Here is a 17,750-nt window from a genome sequence, read left to right on the forward strand (position 1 = left end):
CAAAGTTTTCTTTATTTTCATGACTATAAAGATTGTAGAGTCACACTGAAGGCATCAAGGGCTATTTGAACAAGAAGGAGAGTGATGGTGTACTGCGCCAGAAGACCTGGCCTCCACAGTCACCGGACCTGAACCCAATCGAGATGGTTTAGGGGTGAGCTGGACCGCAGACAGAAGGCAAAAGGGCCAACAAGTGCTAAGCATCTCTCGGGGAACTTCTTCAAGACTGTTGGAAGACCATTTCAGGTGACTACCTCTTGAAGCTCATCAAGAGAATGCCAAGAGTGTGCAAAGCAGTAATCAAAGCAAAAGGTGGCTACTTTGAAGAACCTAGAATATGACATATTTTCAGTTGTTTCACACTTTTTTGTTATGTATATAAATCCATATATAATTCCACATGTGTTAATTCATAGTTTTGATGCCTTCAGTGTGAATCTACAATTTTCATAGTCATGAAAATAAAGAAAACTCTTTGAATGAGAAGGTGTGTCCAAACTTTTGGTCTGTACTGTATATTAATTTCGAGACACTCCTTTATATGATCTTTTAGCAAATTAATGAATGTCTCATTGTTTAGTAATTATGCATTAAGACACCATATAGTGGCCTTAGTCTTAATGTTGGAAAGGTGAACATTACATAACACTGCAGAGTGATCAGACAATAAAATTGGTAATATAGAAATGGAATTAGTTAGATGAAATTAGAGATGGGCTGAGAAATATGTAATCTGTACTAGAGAAAGTCTTATGTCTTTTAGAGAAAAAAAAGTCATTAAATGTAGTATTCTGGATTCTCCAAAGATCGATTACATTAAGTTTATTCATTTAGCAGTCGCTTTTATCCTAAGCAACTTACAGTGTATTCTGGCTATCTTTTTTTCGCCTTCATGTGTTCCCGGGGAATCCAACCCCCAACCTTGCACTTCATAAGCAATGCTCTACCACTTGAGCTACAGGAACACTTTTTATAAAGTTCCTTGATAAATTTATTCAATAACTTAAAGGATGGGTTAGCTGTAGTACAAGGGTGAGATTTATCTAGTGCAGGATTTAAGACAGCATTAAAATCACCACCCATCATTAAAGGACAATCAATCTGCTCAAGTAATATTTTGGAAATATTTTCTGTCTCATTCGGGCAGTAAATGGAGACCAATGCTAACCTGTTATTATATATTTTACAGCATATAAAACAAATCTACCCTCATCGTCATTCCCCGTATGTTCAACAGTTAAATGAAACCTCCTTTTGACTAAGATAAGCACCCCTTTTCTTTTATTACGAGCACAAAAGAAGGCTGCCAGTTTGTAATACTTGTTTTGAAAACGTGTCACATCACATTGTTTTCAATGGGACTCTTGTATCAGGGCACAGGAAAATCGATTTACTGTGCAAATAGTCTAATATATGGGTACGCTTAATAGGAGAATTTAGGCCTTTCACATTTAGTGATACTATATTTAGAACATGCATTGTGTGCTTGGATTGCCAAGGATATGTCTAAGTGAAGCAATACAAAAGCAAGACCATACTGCCAGTAACATGTAGACGTTAGTATATATCCTAGATACCAATCCACCTATATGCATAATCCTTTTAAAAGAAAAGCGTAATAAATAAAAGTATTGATGTCTGTTGAAGGGCAGAGAAAGAAACACGAAAAAGGAACAACTATGTACAAAATCTAAAGCAGACAGCACATTACTGAGACTGTAAGAAACACGTTGATGCGTGACCAGTACACTTCAACAAAATACATGTCCCCCAAAAAGCGGACGAGTGTATAGGACAAGGGCAATATGCCAAAAAGAGATTAACAAGTTTCCATGGCCATCTTGTTATTGTCCTCTTCAGGGCAGTTATTATCACCACAGACCTCATTGCTGATTTTCCCTTGTTGAGCTGAAATGATGGAGATGAGTGCCGCTGCCCTTCTGCTACTTTGCAGCGCTGCAGCATACGTCTTCTGGGACAGTGATGTAACAAAATCCTCTGCCTATTGAGGAAAGTCAAACATCATCTGCTCACCTTTGTGCCGTAATTTAATTACCACCGGATGTGAGGAAGGGCTGGAGACCAAGTGCTGTCATCTTCTTCAAGACTGGATTAAAGCTCTTTCTCTTGGTAGTTGTGTCTGGACTTCCCATGGAAAAAATAGTAGCGTGGCATTGTCCTGCATATATTTTACTGTATATGCCGATCTTACGATCTTAGTTTTTCCTTCCATCATACATGCGATGCGCCAGGTCAATCTTGATGTCACAGCCTTTCAGTGAATGGATCCACTTGGAAAGATTAGCTCTGAGGAAGACAGCTGCAACGGAGCCCTCCTCCGCTTTCTGGCAACCCCACCAGTTGTACATTATTTCTCCTGCTCCTATCTTCAATGTCCGTCATTTTTTTGTTCCAGCTGATTTCTTAAGTTTGTGACTGTACTCCTATCCTCACGCACAGCTGCTTGAATGGAATCGACCCAGTCCTGTGTCTGTTTTGCTGCATTGGCTAGCTTTTTTACTTCTGCTTTTAGGTCTTTTACAGAGTCTTTGTTCGTTTGTATATCCAAATGTAGATCACGGAGTGCTGGGGTCAGTAAAGAGTCTATTGCTTCTCTTAAAGTCGAAGCCACAACCGAATTGAGTGTACTTTGTTGCTCTTTAAGCGCTAGCTTGATACCGTTAGCTATAGCCGCATCCAGATCCTCTCTGGAGAAGGTGGTATCTTTGAATTTTTTTCTTTTTTGGCAATTGTCAAGCGCTCTTTTCTGAACGTCCTTGACTGCTGGGGTACTTATTGCAGTTGAAGTGTCATGTGATACTCATTAAATATTACTCTTAATGAAAACCAAACCCACAACATCAGCAATGCTACCAAGACAAAGTCGCTTATAATAAACATAAATATTTATGAACAGAAAAAATTAGACCAGTGGTCTAATTAAACATAAACATAAATATTTATGAACAGAACGTACTCGGTTACTAATGTAACCTCGGTTCTCTCTAGAAGAGGGAACGAGTACTGCGTCTTAGCTAAGACGCTACGGGAAAAGTCTCTTTTCACGAAATACTGAAGCAAAAAATTATCCTTAATTTTGAATTTTTGTAAAGCGCATTTGCAGCAGTACACAGCCATAGGCGAGACGGCTCGCTCGCTCATTGGCTGCTCTGCAGCAAGTGCACAGCCTATTGAGCGCAGGCTGATGCAATATCAGACCAATTAGGACGCTTCGCACCCATCACGCCACTTCCCGCCGAAATGGGTGTGCCCCAACCCTATAAAAGGAGCTCGAAAAGGCTGACTCACCTGATTTATTTCATCGCCGAAGCGAACCAGAGTGAATCGTACGCACGGCAGAGAACGCAGTACTCGTTCCCTCTTCTAACGCTATGGCGTCAACTATCCATCTGGATAGAGTCTGTCTCGAAACAGCCATTCCCTTGGATCATCCACTGAACGAGACAAACAGCTGCTCAGTCTGTCGAAAGACAGCTGAGCGAGACACATAAGCTCTTAAAACCCTAACAAGGCAAAGAAAACTCGAGTCTCCATCCTCTCCTGACACCGACAGGGCAGACAGGGCAATAACCTGAGCCCGAAACGGCGTGTTGAGGGACTTCGGCACATAACCGTGCCTAGTTTTGAGTATGACCCTTGAGTCATTAGGCCCAAACTCCAAGCACGACAGGCTCACCGAGAGCGCGTGCAGGTCACCCACACGCTTCACTGAAGCAAGAGCCAACAAGAATACTGTCTTGAACGACAGATGCTGGAGGCTAATCGATTGGATAGGCTCAGAAGGGGGACCCTTCATGGCCTCCAAAACCGCCGTGAGGTCCCATATAGGGACTGACGGAGGTCTGGGAGGATTCAGCCTCCTAGCTCCTCTAAGGAAGCGGATGACCAAATCGTTCCTTCCTATTGACTGACCGAGCGCTGTTCAGAAAACGCTGCGATGGCCACCACATAAACTTTGAGCGTGGATGGGGCTCTGCCCTTTATCCAACAGCTCCTGTAGGAAGGAGAGAACCTCCGTCACCTCACAACTAAGGGGTGAACATCCCCGAGCCGTGCACCAGCTGGAGAACACCGACCACTTTGAGGCATACAGCCGTCGTGTCGACGGAGCTCTAGCCTGAGTGATGGTATTTAGCACTCCCACTGAGAGATCAGCGGGTAACTGTGAGCACCCACACATGGAGGGACCACAACTCCGGTTGAGGGTGCCAAATCAAGCCCCTGGCCTGCGAGAGGAGGTCCCTCCTCAACGGCACTGGCCACGGGGCGATGTCTGCTAACTGCATCAAATCTGGGAACCATGGTTGGTTCTTCCAAAAAGGTGCTACAAGCAGTATTGAACATCTTGTTTCTCTCACCCGTTCTATCACCTGCGGAAGGAGGGAGACGGCAGGGAAAGCATAAAGCGGGCAGCACGGCCATCTCCGTGACAGCGCGCTTTCGTCCTTGGAAAAGAACGCGGGGCAGTGAGCGTTTTCGTGGGACGCGAAGAGGTCCACCTCCGCCCTGCCAAATCTCTCCTACAACAGCCGGACTGTTTGCGGGTGTAGAGACCATTTGCCCGTGGGAATGTTGCTTCTGGACAGCCTGTTTGGACCCAGATTCTGTAGCCCAGGCACATGAACTGCCCTCAGCGAGTGCAAGTTGCGCTGAGTCGAACCAGGAGGCGTTCTGCCAACCTGTACAGGTTTCGGGACCCGAGACCGCCGAGACCTGTAACACAGCCCTGATTGACCTTGAGACGCAGTCGACCAGATATCCACGCTCCGCGCGGTACCCGCGCTTTCAGCCAGAACTGCAGGGGGCGCATGCGGAGCAGGCCCAACTGCAGAACCGGAGATGCTGAGGCTATGAGACCCAGCATCCTCTGACATTCTCTGAGTGAAACGGTTGCGCCGCAGCGGCGAGAACTCGCCGCGCGCTGAATGCCCAACGCGCGCTGTGGTGACAGCCGCGCCGTCATGGAACGTGAGTCCAGAACTAAACCCAAAACAGTATCGTCTGACTGGGGTTCAGCGACTCTTCGTCCAGTTGACACTGAGACCGAGTTTCTCGAGGTGATCGAGTAAAACGGCCCTGTGCTCCATGAGCTCCGCTCGTGATTGAGCCAGAATCAGCCAGTCGTCCAAATAGTTCAGCACTCGCATGCCTCTGAGTCTGAGAGGAGCGAGCGCTGCGTCCATGCACCTCAACAGTTTTGATATTTCGGCCCGAAGTATGCGTGCTACTTCTGTTTTGACCGTGGTTTCGACGTGCGCTAAAAAGCGTGGAGGGCGTCAAAAAAAAACTGTAGCGAGTAGCCTCTCCTTATAATGCCTAGCACCCAATCCGAAACCCCTGGAAGTGCTGAACATGCATCTGCATGAATGGCTAAGGGCTGGATGCGAAGCGCGCTCTGTTGACTGAGCAACGGCGGCACTTCGGTGTGCTGTAACATGGGCGTTACGCCTGTGGCATTTGAGGCGGGGAGCGCGCTGATCACAGCGGGCAGATCGCTCCTCCTCGACCCTGTCCCGGCGCTTAACCGATTGAGGGAGGGCTGAGCGGGTCCCGTGGGACTCGTGATGTCTGCGAGTAACTGTGGGCTGCAAGTGTGCACATTTACTGCTTTCGACTCGCTGTCTGCCTGGGCAAAGTGTACGTGCACGGGTTTAGTTTTTACAGAAACCACGCGCCGTGTGTGACATAGTGTTTGTGGGGCACTGAGGAGTGGGCACGTTTACTATGTGGAGCGCGTGACCGATCTGAGTCGATCTTATAGGCGCGAGCCCTGTGTGCAGGGCTGTGCTTACATGCGGAGATGGGCACTGAGGAGTGGGCATCGTCACTACATTTATAGCACCATCGGCCGTGGCCGGACGAACGTGCACTGGTTTCGTTTTTACAGAAACCACATGACACGTGTGACATAGTGATTGTGGGCACTGAGGAGTGGGCACGTTTACTATGCAGTGCGTGCGATCGACTTGAGTCGCTTTCATGGGCGCGAGCCCTGTGTGAAGGGCTGTGCTTATATGTGGAGATGGGCACTGAGCAGTGGGCATCGTCACTACATTTATAGCACCATCGGCCGTGGCACAAGCAGGCCACCGTACAGGCTTGCGCATTGCAAAAGACGCTGAAACAGTCACAATCCCTGGAACTGAAACAGCGGCGCGTTTAGGTGAGAGTTCGGCCGCGGCAACTCGTACACCGGCGCTTTCCTAGGATGGCTTCGGGGCTCCCGGCCTCACCGTAATCCTCTGCCGCGGTCCCCGCGGCGCGGGGCGACAGCCGGTGGAGCGAGAACGGGGGTCTCGAGCTGCGTTGCTGAAGCTGTTGTGATAACGGCTTTTGTGTGCAGGCAAGCGGGCAACAGTGCAGGCTTGCGCGTTGCAGAAAACGCTGAGACAGTCACAATTCCTGGAACTGAAACAGCGGCGTGCTTGGGTGAGAGCTCGGCCACAGCGGAACTCGTACACCGGCGCTTCGATGAAGCAGCCATCGTGTGCAGTGCAGACGCAGCCTGCTCAGCAGCAGAAGATTCGCGCGAGCAGAGGTGACGTCATGCAGCAGGCTTTAGATGGCAACACCGCTTTCGTCCGCCGCCCAGCAGAGGGCGGACAAAGGTGCGTCACTATCGCCTGTTCCACCGGCGGAAGTGACTGGTAGTTCCTGTTTTTAGCATCATCCAGTGTGGAGAATGCTAGTGAGACAGACGAACGAGTTCGCGCTGAATATGGAGCGTTCCAAGCCTTTGCCACCTCTTCATGAAGCTCAGGAAGAAATGAGGCGGGCTTTGAGAAGTACGCTCATCCGAGAGGAAACTACCATCCAGCCGGGAAAGTGAGGGGGGGCGCTGGTGCAGACCACTCGAGGCCGAGACTCGTCGCGGCCAGCGTGAGCACTCGCCTCGGCTCCTTCTCGATGTCAGCTCGTTTGCTGGGCTTCTGAGCAGAAGGTGCGAGATCCTCGGAGCTCGCCCAGCCCTCACTGCCCGAAGCTAGCAGAGTGCGGCGCCTCAGCGCAGTGGAGAATGCAGGCTCAGAGAAAAAGCCAAGCGAGTCCTCAGAGTCACCATGGCAACAGCTCGCAGTGAGGGCATCCGCCGTCAGCGGGCGCGAGGGCTGCATGATCTTCACCAAGGCAGGAGACACAGATGACATACCGGTCTCCCTTGCTGAGTGGGGCTCTGACGAGCCGCAAGAAGGCATCTTAAAAAAGACGCAAGCTCTTTTACGAGTGTGTGTCGCAGGGCGAACACACACACACGCATAAAGAACAGCTGGATATAACAGAATTGAAAGGATATGTGCGCCGGACAGCGCAGCAGGAACGGCAGTGGAAGGCGGCGAAGGCCAGCAGCTTCAGAATGGCTCGTCCCGCTGAGATGCTTCTCGGACGGCTCTTGCTTCCTCCGTGATCCAGCGATGCGTGAGCTTCACTGAAGAGATGAAAAATCAGGTGAGTCAGCCTTTTCGAGCTCCTTTTATAGGGTTGGGCCACACCCGTTTCGGCGGGAAGTGACGTGATGGGCGCGAAGCGTCCTAATTGGTCTGATATTGCATCAGCCTGCGCTCGATAGGCTGTGCACTTGCTGCAGAGCAGCCAATGAGTGAGCGAGCCGTCTCGCCTATGGCTGTGTACTGCTGCAAATGCGCTTTACAAAAATTCAAAATTAAGGATAATTTTTTGCTTCAGTATTTCGTGAAAAGAGACTTTTCTCGTAGCGTCTTAGCTAAGACGCAGTACGAGAGAACTCTCATAAGAGAACATATTAGACCAGCGGTGTAGCATCTATGCAGGGTGTGCAGGTGCATATGGGCCTGGGAACTTTGGGGGCCCACTGTGCTGGGGGAAACTTTTGATTGAAACGAGGGAACGGATAGAGCCCTGCATGGGCCCGGCCCTTGTCCAACAGCTTATGAGAATTCTCGGCCCGAGTATGACTGGATCCTGTGTCTTTTTTATCATTCTCTCTTCCCCATTTTTGCTCATAAAAGGTAAGAGTATACATCATTCGGAACTGCAAAGGGTCTACTTGTATTTGTGTACACTCATAATATCAACAAAAACTTGTGCTTTTGTAAAATAAGGAAAATAAATAGGATGCGCTTTCTGTCATCTTGCTCTTGAGCAGGAGCGCTTCACCAACATGATAAATATATGTATAGAATTTTTTTAATTACTACTTTAAAACAAAATAATTCAAATCAAAAACTCTTTCATTATGTAAGTAAAAGATGAGTGTGAAAAAAGATTTTAATTATGAAATATAATGGTTTATTTAAAATATATAGTTGCCAAATGCATAGGCTTTCTAGCATTAATATGATGCTACTATAGCAACAATTTAGGACAGTCCGTTTCAAAAAGTCGCATTTTAATTGTGACTCTGACACAAATTCCCACGCTAGTGGTGCAACTAAGAAAGCAGCGCTACTGAGTAAGTTATGATGAAATATTTTTTTCATGTTTAATAGAGTGCTAGATGATCTTAGTTTGTTAATTATTTTACTGTATTGTTATTGTTTGTTGCTATTCAAGTTGTTCTAACTTATGTCAGCGGATCGGTGGCTAGCTTGTATTTCATTGTAAAGCAGACACAATTAAGTATTTCTGGTGGTACTTGTCTATGTTTGTTGTAAAACTGCTGCCTAAGACTGCTCACATTTTTATTTCCTGGATGTCAGATTTTTTAATTTGGTGGCTATGCAATTTTGTTTTATTCAATACTCTGCCATGTGTATTTGCTAAGTAGCTTTTAGATTTTAATAGGTTAATTCACTCAGAAGGCATTTTCATTCCTCTGCTGTACTTTCCATTGTATTTCAGTGTAAATGCGCTACCCGACGTCTTGAATGCTGCGCTCTCATCTCAGGTCTTTAGCAGCTTCTCGCGCATAATTCTTGTGCATAATAGCCTACATCATTCTAAAACAGGGTGCTCAAGTTCAAAGAAATTCAGCCTCTAAAACATGACTCTATAGACCTTGCACTTGCACAAAAAAAAAAAAACTTCCACTGACCTGCCTCGCGACCAAATCTTTATCTTTGTGAACCCTGTATTCTAATAGTTGTAGTAATATTGGTCCAACAAAAACGTAAATGGGCCACAAAAGGATTTATATATGTATATATATATATATATATATATATATATATATATATATATATATATACATACATACATATATACTTTTACTCTGTGCTTTGTAATCGCCCCCTTTCGTCACCTCAGCCGCCCCCTCATCAGTGCTGTGCTGGTGCTGGCTCTGCTTTGGATTGAGACATATTTATAACTGCAAAATACCATTTCTGTTCGAATGTGCCAAGAATTTTCAATTACCAATATTGTGTGACTGTGTGCTGACACTGTTTAACAATAGTAAGGTTGACAATTTTGAGAATTCTGAGACTTTTTTTCTTTCTCTCTCTTTTAAAGATCTTAGATTAAACTTTTCACACTGACATTTATTAAAGTGCTTCACATGACTTTTTCCTGTAATGCTCATGTTTCATATAAATGTAATTTCCCGTGTAGGTGTTCATTTTCTTTGCATCTTCATTGCAGCTTAAAAATCTTAAATTTTCTTGATTTTGTTTTGCATTCTCAGCTGTCCGGAATGACAGAAATAAGAAGAAAAAGGAGATTCCAAAGCAGGAGTTGGCCGAAAGTTATGAGTTGACAACAGAACTAGAGACAATCATTGAAAAGATACGGAAAGCTCACCAAGAGACGTTTCCTTCACTCTGCCAGCTGGGCAAGTACACCACGGTGAGTTACTCACACTCACTTAAAGAGCTCATACAGTGGCACCAAGAAGTATTTCGGTGCTAAAGTCACACCAGCATGTGGGTCAGAGGGGAGGTGATAAGCACACAAAGGTCTCATACACACTCAACACTAGATGTAGGGGAGTGTTGTCTGAATGACAGCCACTCCAGATGAGTTTATTATGATTTTATTGACAACGAGTGTATGCTCCATGTGGAGATAGCTGGCAGCTGCAATGTGTGTAAATATAGCATTAGTTCAGTGTGAGGTGGCTTAGACTGACATGACTGCTCCATTAACAGAGCTCTTAATGGGAGATCAGCAGCAGCAGTGGATTGTGAGTAACCATGGTTGGTGCTCACATACACAACCACTCGTCTTTTAATAAAAAACTGTCTCTTCCATGGTTCTGAATGTTGGTGTGGATTTTGTTTTTGGCAATTATCAGTAAAGGGCACTATTTTTACTAGAATTTCAGTACTTTTTTATTAAGTGAAATGACATGTTGCCAAGTATGGTGACCCATACTCATGAATTTGTGCTCTGCATTTAACCCAACCAAGTGCACATGTAGCGTGTAACACATGTAAAGTCTGATTTGTCACACTGGTATACGGTTCAATATGGTTAGATATGGGCCAACTGATCAGAAGGTAAGGTGTGGCTACTGGAGAGAGGAGAGCAACACAGCATGTAGGTGAAAACCAAGAATTTTGTTTACTGGTTGGAATCTTGCATTCACTGAAAAGTTTCTGAATTGCAGTTTGTCTGGAGTATGAAAATCTCAATATTGTAATTTAACAACATTCAATGTATGACAATGCATATAATCAATTCTCTTTTCTGAAATTTAGGAAGTTGGACTCATCAACTCAAACAGATCAGCCCAATTGAGAACGATTATTCATATACTTTGTATGAAAATGAAATAATAAAATAAACTTATTGGAAAACTCCAGAGTCTGTTTGTTTATAACCCAATAACATTGAAAAAACGATAAACAATGTTTTCAGAACAAATATAGTTTGTCCAAAAACAAAAGGAAAAAAATTCTCATACCAGTTCAGATGAATTCAAGATCAAGTTCAACAAGCAAATTATCTTTCAACAAGCAAATTGGGTGGCTCGCCATTTACATACACTCATATGCATCTCACGTGTCCAGGACAGTGATCACAGTCTTTCAGAAAAAACACACGAAAGGAAAAAAAAATCCAGCCTTGCAAAACACAAGGCAGAACAATAATTAATCTTCCATTTAAACACTTTCATCAACAAATATCATGTATACACTTCAACAACATATTAACTCGATATCCTGACACTTATACATGACATTGTAACTCTTCATTGACTCGTCTGCATCTTCACATGTGATTAGCTTTAGCCCAACATGCAAATTAGCACTAGCTCACACACTATGCATAAGCAGCCTATATGAATGCTAATATCAGATTACTGATTAGCCGTTGAGACTTCAAGTTTTCTTGTAGAGCGTAAAAATCAATATATAAAAAAAACAACTCACCAAGGCAAGAATTTCACATTGTACATAAGTAGATAATTTGCAGTGCTTTGGTGCTCCGTGTATGTACATTTGGCCTTTATTCGCTGCCTCGCTCTCTTCTCACTTCGGTGTCAAAAAAAAGTCTTGGACGAACCTTCTGTAGTATGCAGCGAACTTAAGAAAAGACTTGAGCTCTTTAAGGTTTCTAGGCCTAGGCCAGGTCTTGAGGGCTTCGATTTTGGATGGATCTGTTTCGACACCATTCTCAGACACTATGTGGCCCAGATATCGGACTGACTTTTTAAAAAACTTGCACTTTTTAGGAGAAAACTTCAGTCCGTAATCTCTCAGTCATTCTAGAACTTGAAGGAGTCTGGCTATAAGATCGTCAATGAAGACCAATACTTCTCTTCTATTAAGATCCCCCATGCCCTGCTCCATGAGCCGTTGAAATGTTCTCGGTCCATTTGTGATCCCTTGGGGCATTCGGTTGAACTCCCAGAACCCCAATGGACATACGAACGCTGTCTTCTGTTTGTCAGCCTCCTCCATCTCAATCTGGATACCTTCTACCTTCGGTCACATGCTGGACGGCATGTACTTCGGCCAGTACTGCTCTTGGAGGGATTATTAAATCAGTCTGTGTTTCGTTCTTCAGCACTACTGGTATCTGGACATTGCGCTTCGGAGGTAAGGAGAGTATACTATTAGCCACTAGCAGCCGCCAGGCAAGGAAGATTATGCTGATGGTTCCACTGCCACCCAAGTCTCCGACAGCGGCCCAATGATTTTGACATGGCCGTCGAGAACTATGGTACTTCCGGCTGTTACATCTTCGGGCGTACCTCCCTTCACTTTTACTTGGCCCAAAACACTTGCACTAGCTTGTCATCGTCTTGCTTCGAGGACTCTTACCACAGCTCCATAACCATGGTAATATGACTTAACTTGGGGCATGGTCGCTTGTCCATGATCAGCATAAAGGACGTCCAATGTGTTCGTGCCAATGAGGATTTGGGGTGCATACATCAGATCTGGAACCACTAGGGCTAATGTTGGAACTTCAGCTTCAATCCCTAGGAACTCCTGAGGAAATTTCAGAGTCAATTCAACATATCCTAGATAAGGAACGGCCTGTCCATTTGCACCTTCGACATCTAACAGGTGGTTCAACAGTTGCATGGGATGCTGTGACAAGTGACTGCCGTAGAAAGACAGGGGAATTGTCGTTACCTGAGATCCTGTGTCCAACAAGCAGCTCACTTTCTTCCCTTCAACTTTAATTTGTGCAGTGCATTTCATTCCTACCAGTCCAGCTGGTAACTTGAAGGAGCTTCTAGTGTCGGCCTGCTTGTCAAACACTCGTCGATGCTTAGGGCATTGTTCGTTTTTCTCAGTCCACGTCAGCCCTGTGACAGAGACTGACTTTAATTTAAAGACTCTGTGGCAAGTCCTTGTTGGAGATCCCACTCAGCCTGCCTTTCTCTCAGCTTCCTTCTCTTTTCTTCTACTCTAGATGGATTTGGGGGGCTTTCACAGTTGATGGCTAGGTGGCCGTCATCCCCACAACGGAGACAATACCATGGTCGAGGCCGATTGGTCCTAATCTCAGTGTGATTTGGTCTTGCATGTTTGTCTTTGCTGTTTTCCCCTGGCACCAGGTTTACTCGGGTTCTCTCTCTGACTGAGGGATCTTTCAGACTGGTATCTCTGTGCTCCAGAAGCAGCAACTTGGACTTTGAGCACCGCTATCTGTTCTTTCAGTTCCTGAAGATCACTCATTCCTGCTTGCTCTCTAACTTTCTGATGAGTAGCTGTTTTAATGGCTGCTACTTGGCTTTGGATAGCTGCAATCTCTTTCTTCAGAAGGCCTACTTCAGCCATTTCAGGGAGTTGCAGGGGAATCAGTGTCTTCTTCCGATGTGCTGCAATAAGCAGACTGTTGGTGTGCTGCTGTACGCAGTTTAAGGGGAACTGATGGGTGCTTACTCATACCCAGATTCTTCCTCATTCTCTCCTCCTTTGATGTTTGCTTATCTTCCGCTGTACAAATGAGTATGGCTAATTCAGCAAAAGGAGGTGGATCTGCTTTTCTCTTTTCGAGCTGCAGATCAGCTATCAGGGCATTGTCCCAGCAGCCACGGCAGAACTGCCTCAACAGACAACGATCTCGTTCACTCTCTCCAACTCCGCTCCGTCTGATGGCAGCACTCAGAATTACATGCTATCTGTGGAGGTAAGCGGACGACCTTTCACCAGGATCCTGCAGGGTACTTATAAACCTGGCTAATAATTCGTCTCCATCCTCCACTGAACCATAGATGGACTCCAGCAGTCTAAGACACTCTGACGATGGAGCGTTCGGGTTCACATGCTTGATTATGTCTGAAGCAGGCGGTAACAAGCAGTCCAGAATTTACTGTGTCTTGTGCGACTCAAGAAGGGATGGATCATTCAGTAAGTAGTCAACACTTGCCCTCCATGTGTCGAAGTCAGGCTCGTTGTTCAGACGAGGGCTCCTCCCAGAGAAAGCTTTTAGGCGGAATTAAGCACTATGTGGGGACACGGGATCACTCGTGCTCATAATGTGTTCCATCACTATTCTCTGGATGCCTGAAGGGTTCATAGCAGACATGGGAAGCTTCACTGATATTGTCTCAGCAGAGTTGGCATCTGCATCATTCGAAAAGTGAGGCGACGCTGCGCCTATGTTCACCTTGACTGGGTTTTCAGGCTCTATTCTCAGTTCAGAGGGTAGCTTGAATTCTTCCAAACGCAAAGGAATGCTAGTCGCACTTGTCAGGGGGCTTGTCTCTGGGGGGCCTTGCTCTTGCCCAGGTCCTACTCTAGGTGATACATCAGCTTGAGTTTTCACTCCACTAACCTTCATCAATGATCGTTGGAGAACATCTTGTAGGGTTTCACTATTGGCGCTCGCTATTGCTTGTAGTTTCTCCAAGCACTCAGCGGTGGCGCTACTAGTGGCGGGGGTATAAACTGTACCCAGAGCGCGCACATGGAACACAATGTCTGCATCAGTAGGGCTCACTAAGGTCAGTGGCAGCTGGGGCTCAAGATCACACAAGGCTGAGCTGTGCGTGAACTCCACTACTGCATTACGATGAAACTCAGATTGTGGATTATCAATCAATAGATTACGTCGTATGGAGCCAAATTTTAAGAGGCACGATTCTAGCGTTTGATCGGATTCAGTCAGTGTTATGCCACTAACGATTGCGAACTGCATTTCGCACGTTAACGCCTTCACGTTCCACAACATCCATTTCTGTCAGATTCACTGTACGTACTTATATTGATGGTTATTCACCTCAGTCGCTGCTGCTTCCTCACTCCTGGCTGGCTCGCCAAAGTTTAGCGTGTAACACGTGTAAAGTCTGATGTGTCACACCGGTATAGGGTTCAATATGGTTAGATATGGGCCAACTGATCAGAAGGTAAGGTGCGGCTACTGGAGAGAGGAGAGCAACACAGCAGGTAGGTGAATACCAATAATTTTGTTTACTGGTTGGAATCTTGCATTCACTTAAAAGTTTCTGAATTGCAGTTTGTCTGGAGTATGAAAATCTCAATATTGTAATTTAACAACATTCAATGTATGACAATGCATATAATCAATTCTCTTTTCTGAAATTTAGGAAGTTGGATTCATCAACTCAAACAGATCAACCCAATGCGGGAAGTCGTGGCCTAATGGTTAGAGCGTTGGACTCCCAATCGAAAGGTTGTGAGTTCGAGTCCCGGGCCGGCAGGAATTGTGGGTGGGGGGAGTGCATGTACAGTTCTCTCTCCACCTTCAATACCACGACTTAGGTGCCCTTGAGCAAGGCATCGAACCCCCAACTGCTCCCCGGGCGCCGCAGCATAAATGGCTGCCCACTGCTCTGGGTGTGTGCTCACAGTGTGTGTGTGTGTTCACTGCTCTGTGTGTGTGCACTTTGGATGGGTTAAATGCAGAGCACAAATTCTGAGTATGGGTCACCATACTTGGCTGAATGTCACTTCAATTGAGAACAATTATACATATACTTTGTATGAAAATGAAATAATAAAATAAACTTATTGGAAAACTCCAGAGTCTGTTTGTTTATAACCCAATAAGATTGAAAAAACGATAAACAATGTTTTCAGAACAAAATATTACAAAATAATTCAATTTACTCTTTCCCTTCAGAATGTAACAGTATTTTCAGCCAAATGGATCAAATAGTTAAGATTCACTGGATATGATTCATGATATGGGGCGGCAGTGGCTCAGTGGTTCATGTAGGTTGTCTACAAACGGAAGGTTGGTGGTTCAATCCCCGGGTCCACCTGACCAAGTGTTGAGGTCCTTGAGCAAGACACCTTACCCCAGCTGCTCCCGACGAGCTGGATGGCGCCTTGAATGGCTGACACCGCAGTCGGTGTGTGAATGAGTGTGTGAATGGGTGAATGTGAGGCAACTTGTAAAGCGCTTTGGATGGCCATGTGGTCTGTTGAAAGCGCTATATAAATGCAGTCCATTTACCATTTAATGTCAGTTCAGAATCAGATGACTCAAATCAAAAGACTTTTTGACTCTTTAGAATCGTTCAGTTAAGAATCAAATGACTCAGATCAAAAGACTTGTTGACTCTTTAGAATCGTTAAGTTCACAATCAAATGTCTCTCCATTCAATGCTCGAGGGGAAAAAAAGGTGCAAAAACAAAATCTCAGTCCTGTTTGTCCAAAAACAAAAGGAAAAAAATTCTCATACCAGTTCAGATGAATTCAAGATCAAGTTCAACAAGCAAATTGTCTCCGTGGGTGGCTCGCCACAGTCTTTCAGAAAAAACACATGAAAGGAAAAAAAACCCAGCCTTGCAAAACACAAGGCAGAACAATAATTAATCTTCCATTTAAACACTTTCATCAACAAATATCATATATACACTTCAACAACATATTAACTCGATATCCTGACACTTATACATGACATTGTAACTCTTCGTTGACTCGTCTGCGTCTTCACATGTGATTAGCTTTAGCCCAACGTGCAAATTAGCACTAGCTCACACACTATGCATAAGCAGCCTATATGAACGCTAATACCACATTACTGATTTGCCGTTGATACTTCAAGTTTTCTTGTAGGGCGTCAAATCAATATATATAAAAAAAATCAACTCACCAAGGCAAGAATTTAACATTTTAAGCAGATAATTTGCAGTGCTTTGGTGCTCCGTGTATGTACATTTGGCCTCTATTCTCTTCTCACTTCAGTGTCAGCTCTTCAAAGTTTGCTCAGAAATGTAATCTTTTGATTGCATTCAAGTTTTCTCTATCAATAACGATCTTTTTATGCGGAGTATCTGGGAATCACTCAGTGCACATGCTTCATCTGACTCACTTTCTCTCGATATCTTTGAGAGTGGCAGTGTCGCCGCCATCTCGGTGCGCTGCTACCATTGGCTCGTTGGAGTGTCAAATCAATGCAGCACGATCAATGATAGGACGAAACACTTTCTCTTCTGAAGCACTCGCTTTTCTCTCTTATTCTCGTTTTTTTTTATTTTCCCATATTATTTACATATCTTTTAAGTCTTTTACTGGTAGCCTGGATCACCCGGGTTACACACACACAGTTGTGAACACACACACACACACATGTGAACACACAACCGGAGCAGTAGGAAGGCACATAGCTGCAGCATCCGGGGAGCAGTTGGGGGTTTAGGGCCTTGCACAAGGGTCTCACCTCAGTCGTGGATTTGAGGGTGGAAGAGAGCACTGGTTATTCACTGCACCCACCTAAAATTCCTGCCTGATCTGACTCTCTAACCATTAGGCTCTTCTTATCATTAAATATCAGTCTAGAATTGTTTTGTAATAAATCAGTTGAAAATAAGTGCAAAAATGTATACTCAATAGATGTTATTGCTGAACACATTATTTACTGTACATATACATTTAAATGTAGCCCGATTTTTTCATGTCCAATATTTAGATGTATTATCATGTATTCATATCTTGGTGTACTTTCACCCAATGGGTATAGTTAAGACGTGTATGGGGTTTTGACAGTGGAGCGGAACGTTAATGATAAAATCCAGCATCCTGTTCAGACCTTGTACATACAAACAGTATTACTTCAATTTAACATGAATTGTTAATATGTGACTATACCTTGAAACCCATAAGGGTGTCATTTGATAAATTATTATAATAGTCTTCCACTCTCTTCCAGATTCAGTTCTTCATGGCTAATGTAGCAGCCGGTGCACGACCAAGTAGCTTAGTGTATCTCACAGTGCTCTTTGTTGGTTAAAATAATCACAACATGATTGTTCCGTAACCAGCAACTTTCTAGATATAAAAAAATCTAAAATAAAAAAAATTGTGTGTGTGCTTCGTAGTATACATAACTAAGTTACACTGTAGTTTCTGGCGAAAATTTTTCTATAAAATGTCAACATACCCTCACT

General features: G+C 44.6%; 1 protein-coding gene across 1 annotated transcript in view; it reads left to right on the top strand.

Moving 5' to 3' along the window:
• The window catches only part of LOC132104545 (retinoic acid receptor beta-like), a 133,982-nt gene that overhangs the window by 81,219 nt on the left and 35,013 nt on the right, over nucleotides 1-17,750 (top strand). The window contains exon 4 of the mRNA XM_059510106.1: nucleotides 9,617-9,777. Within this exon, the coding sequence (XP_059366089.1) occupies nucleotides 9,617-9,777 (161 nt within the window). The remainder of the gene's footprint in view (nucleotides 1-9,616; nucleotides 9,778-17,750) is intronic.

This window comes from Carassius carassius, chromosome 25, assembly GCF_963082965.1.
Source record: "Carassius carassius chromosome 25, fCarCar2.1, whole genome shotgun sequence".
NCBI classification, from domain to species: domain Eukaryota; kingdom Metazoa; phylum Chordata; class Actinopteri; order Cypriniformes; family Cyprinidae; genus Carassius; species Carassius carassius.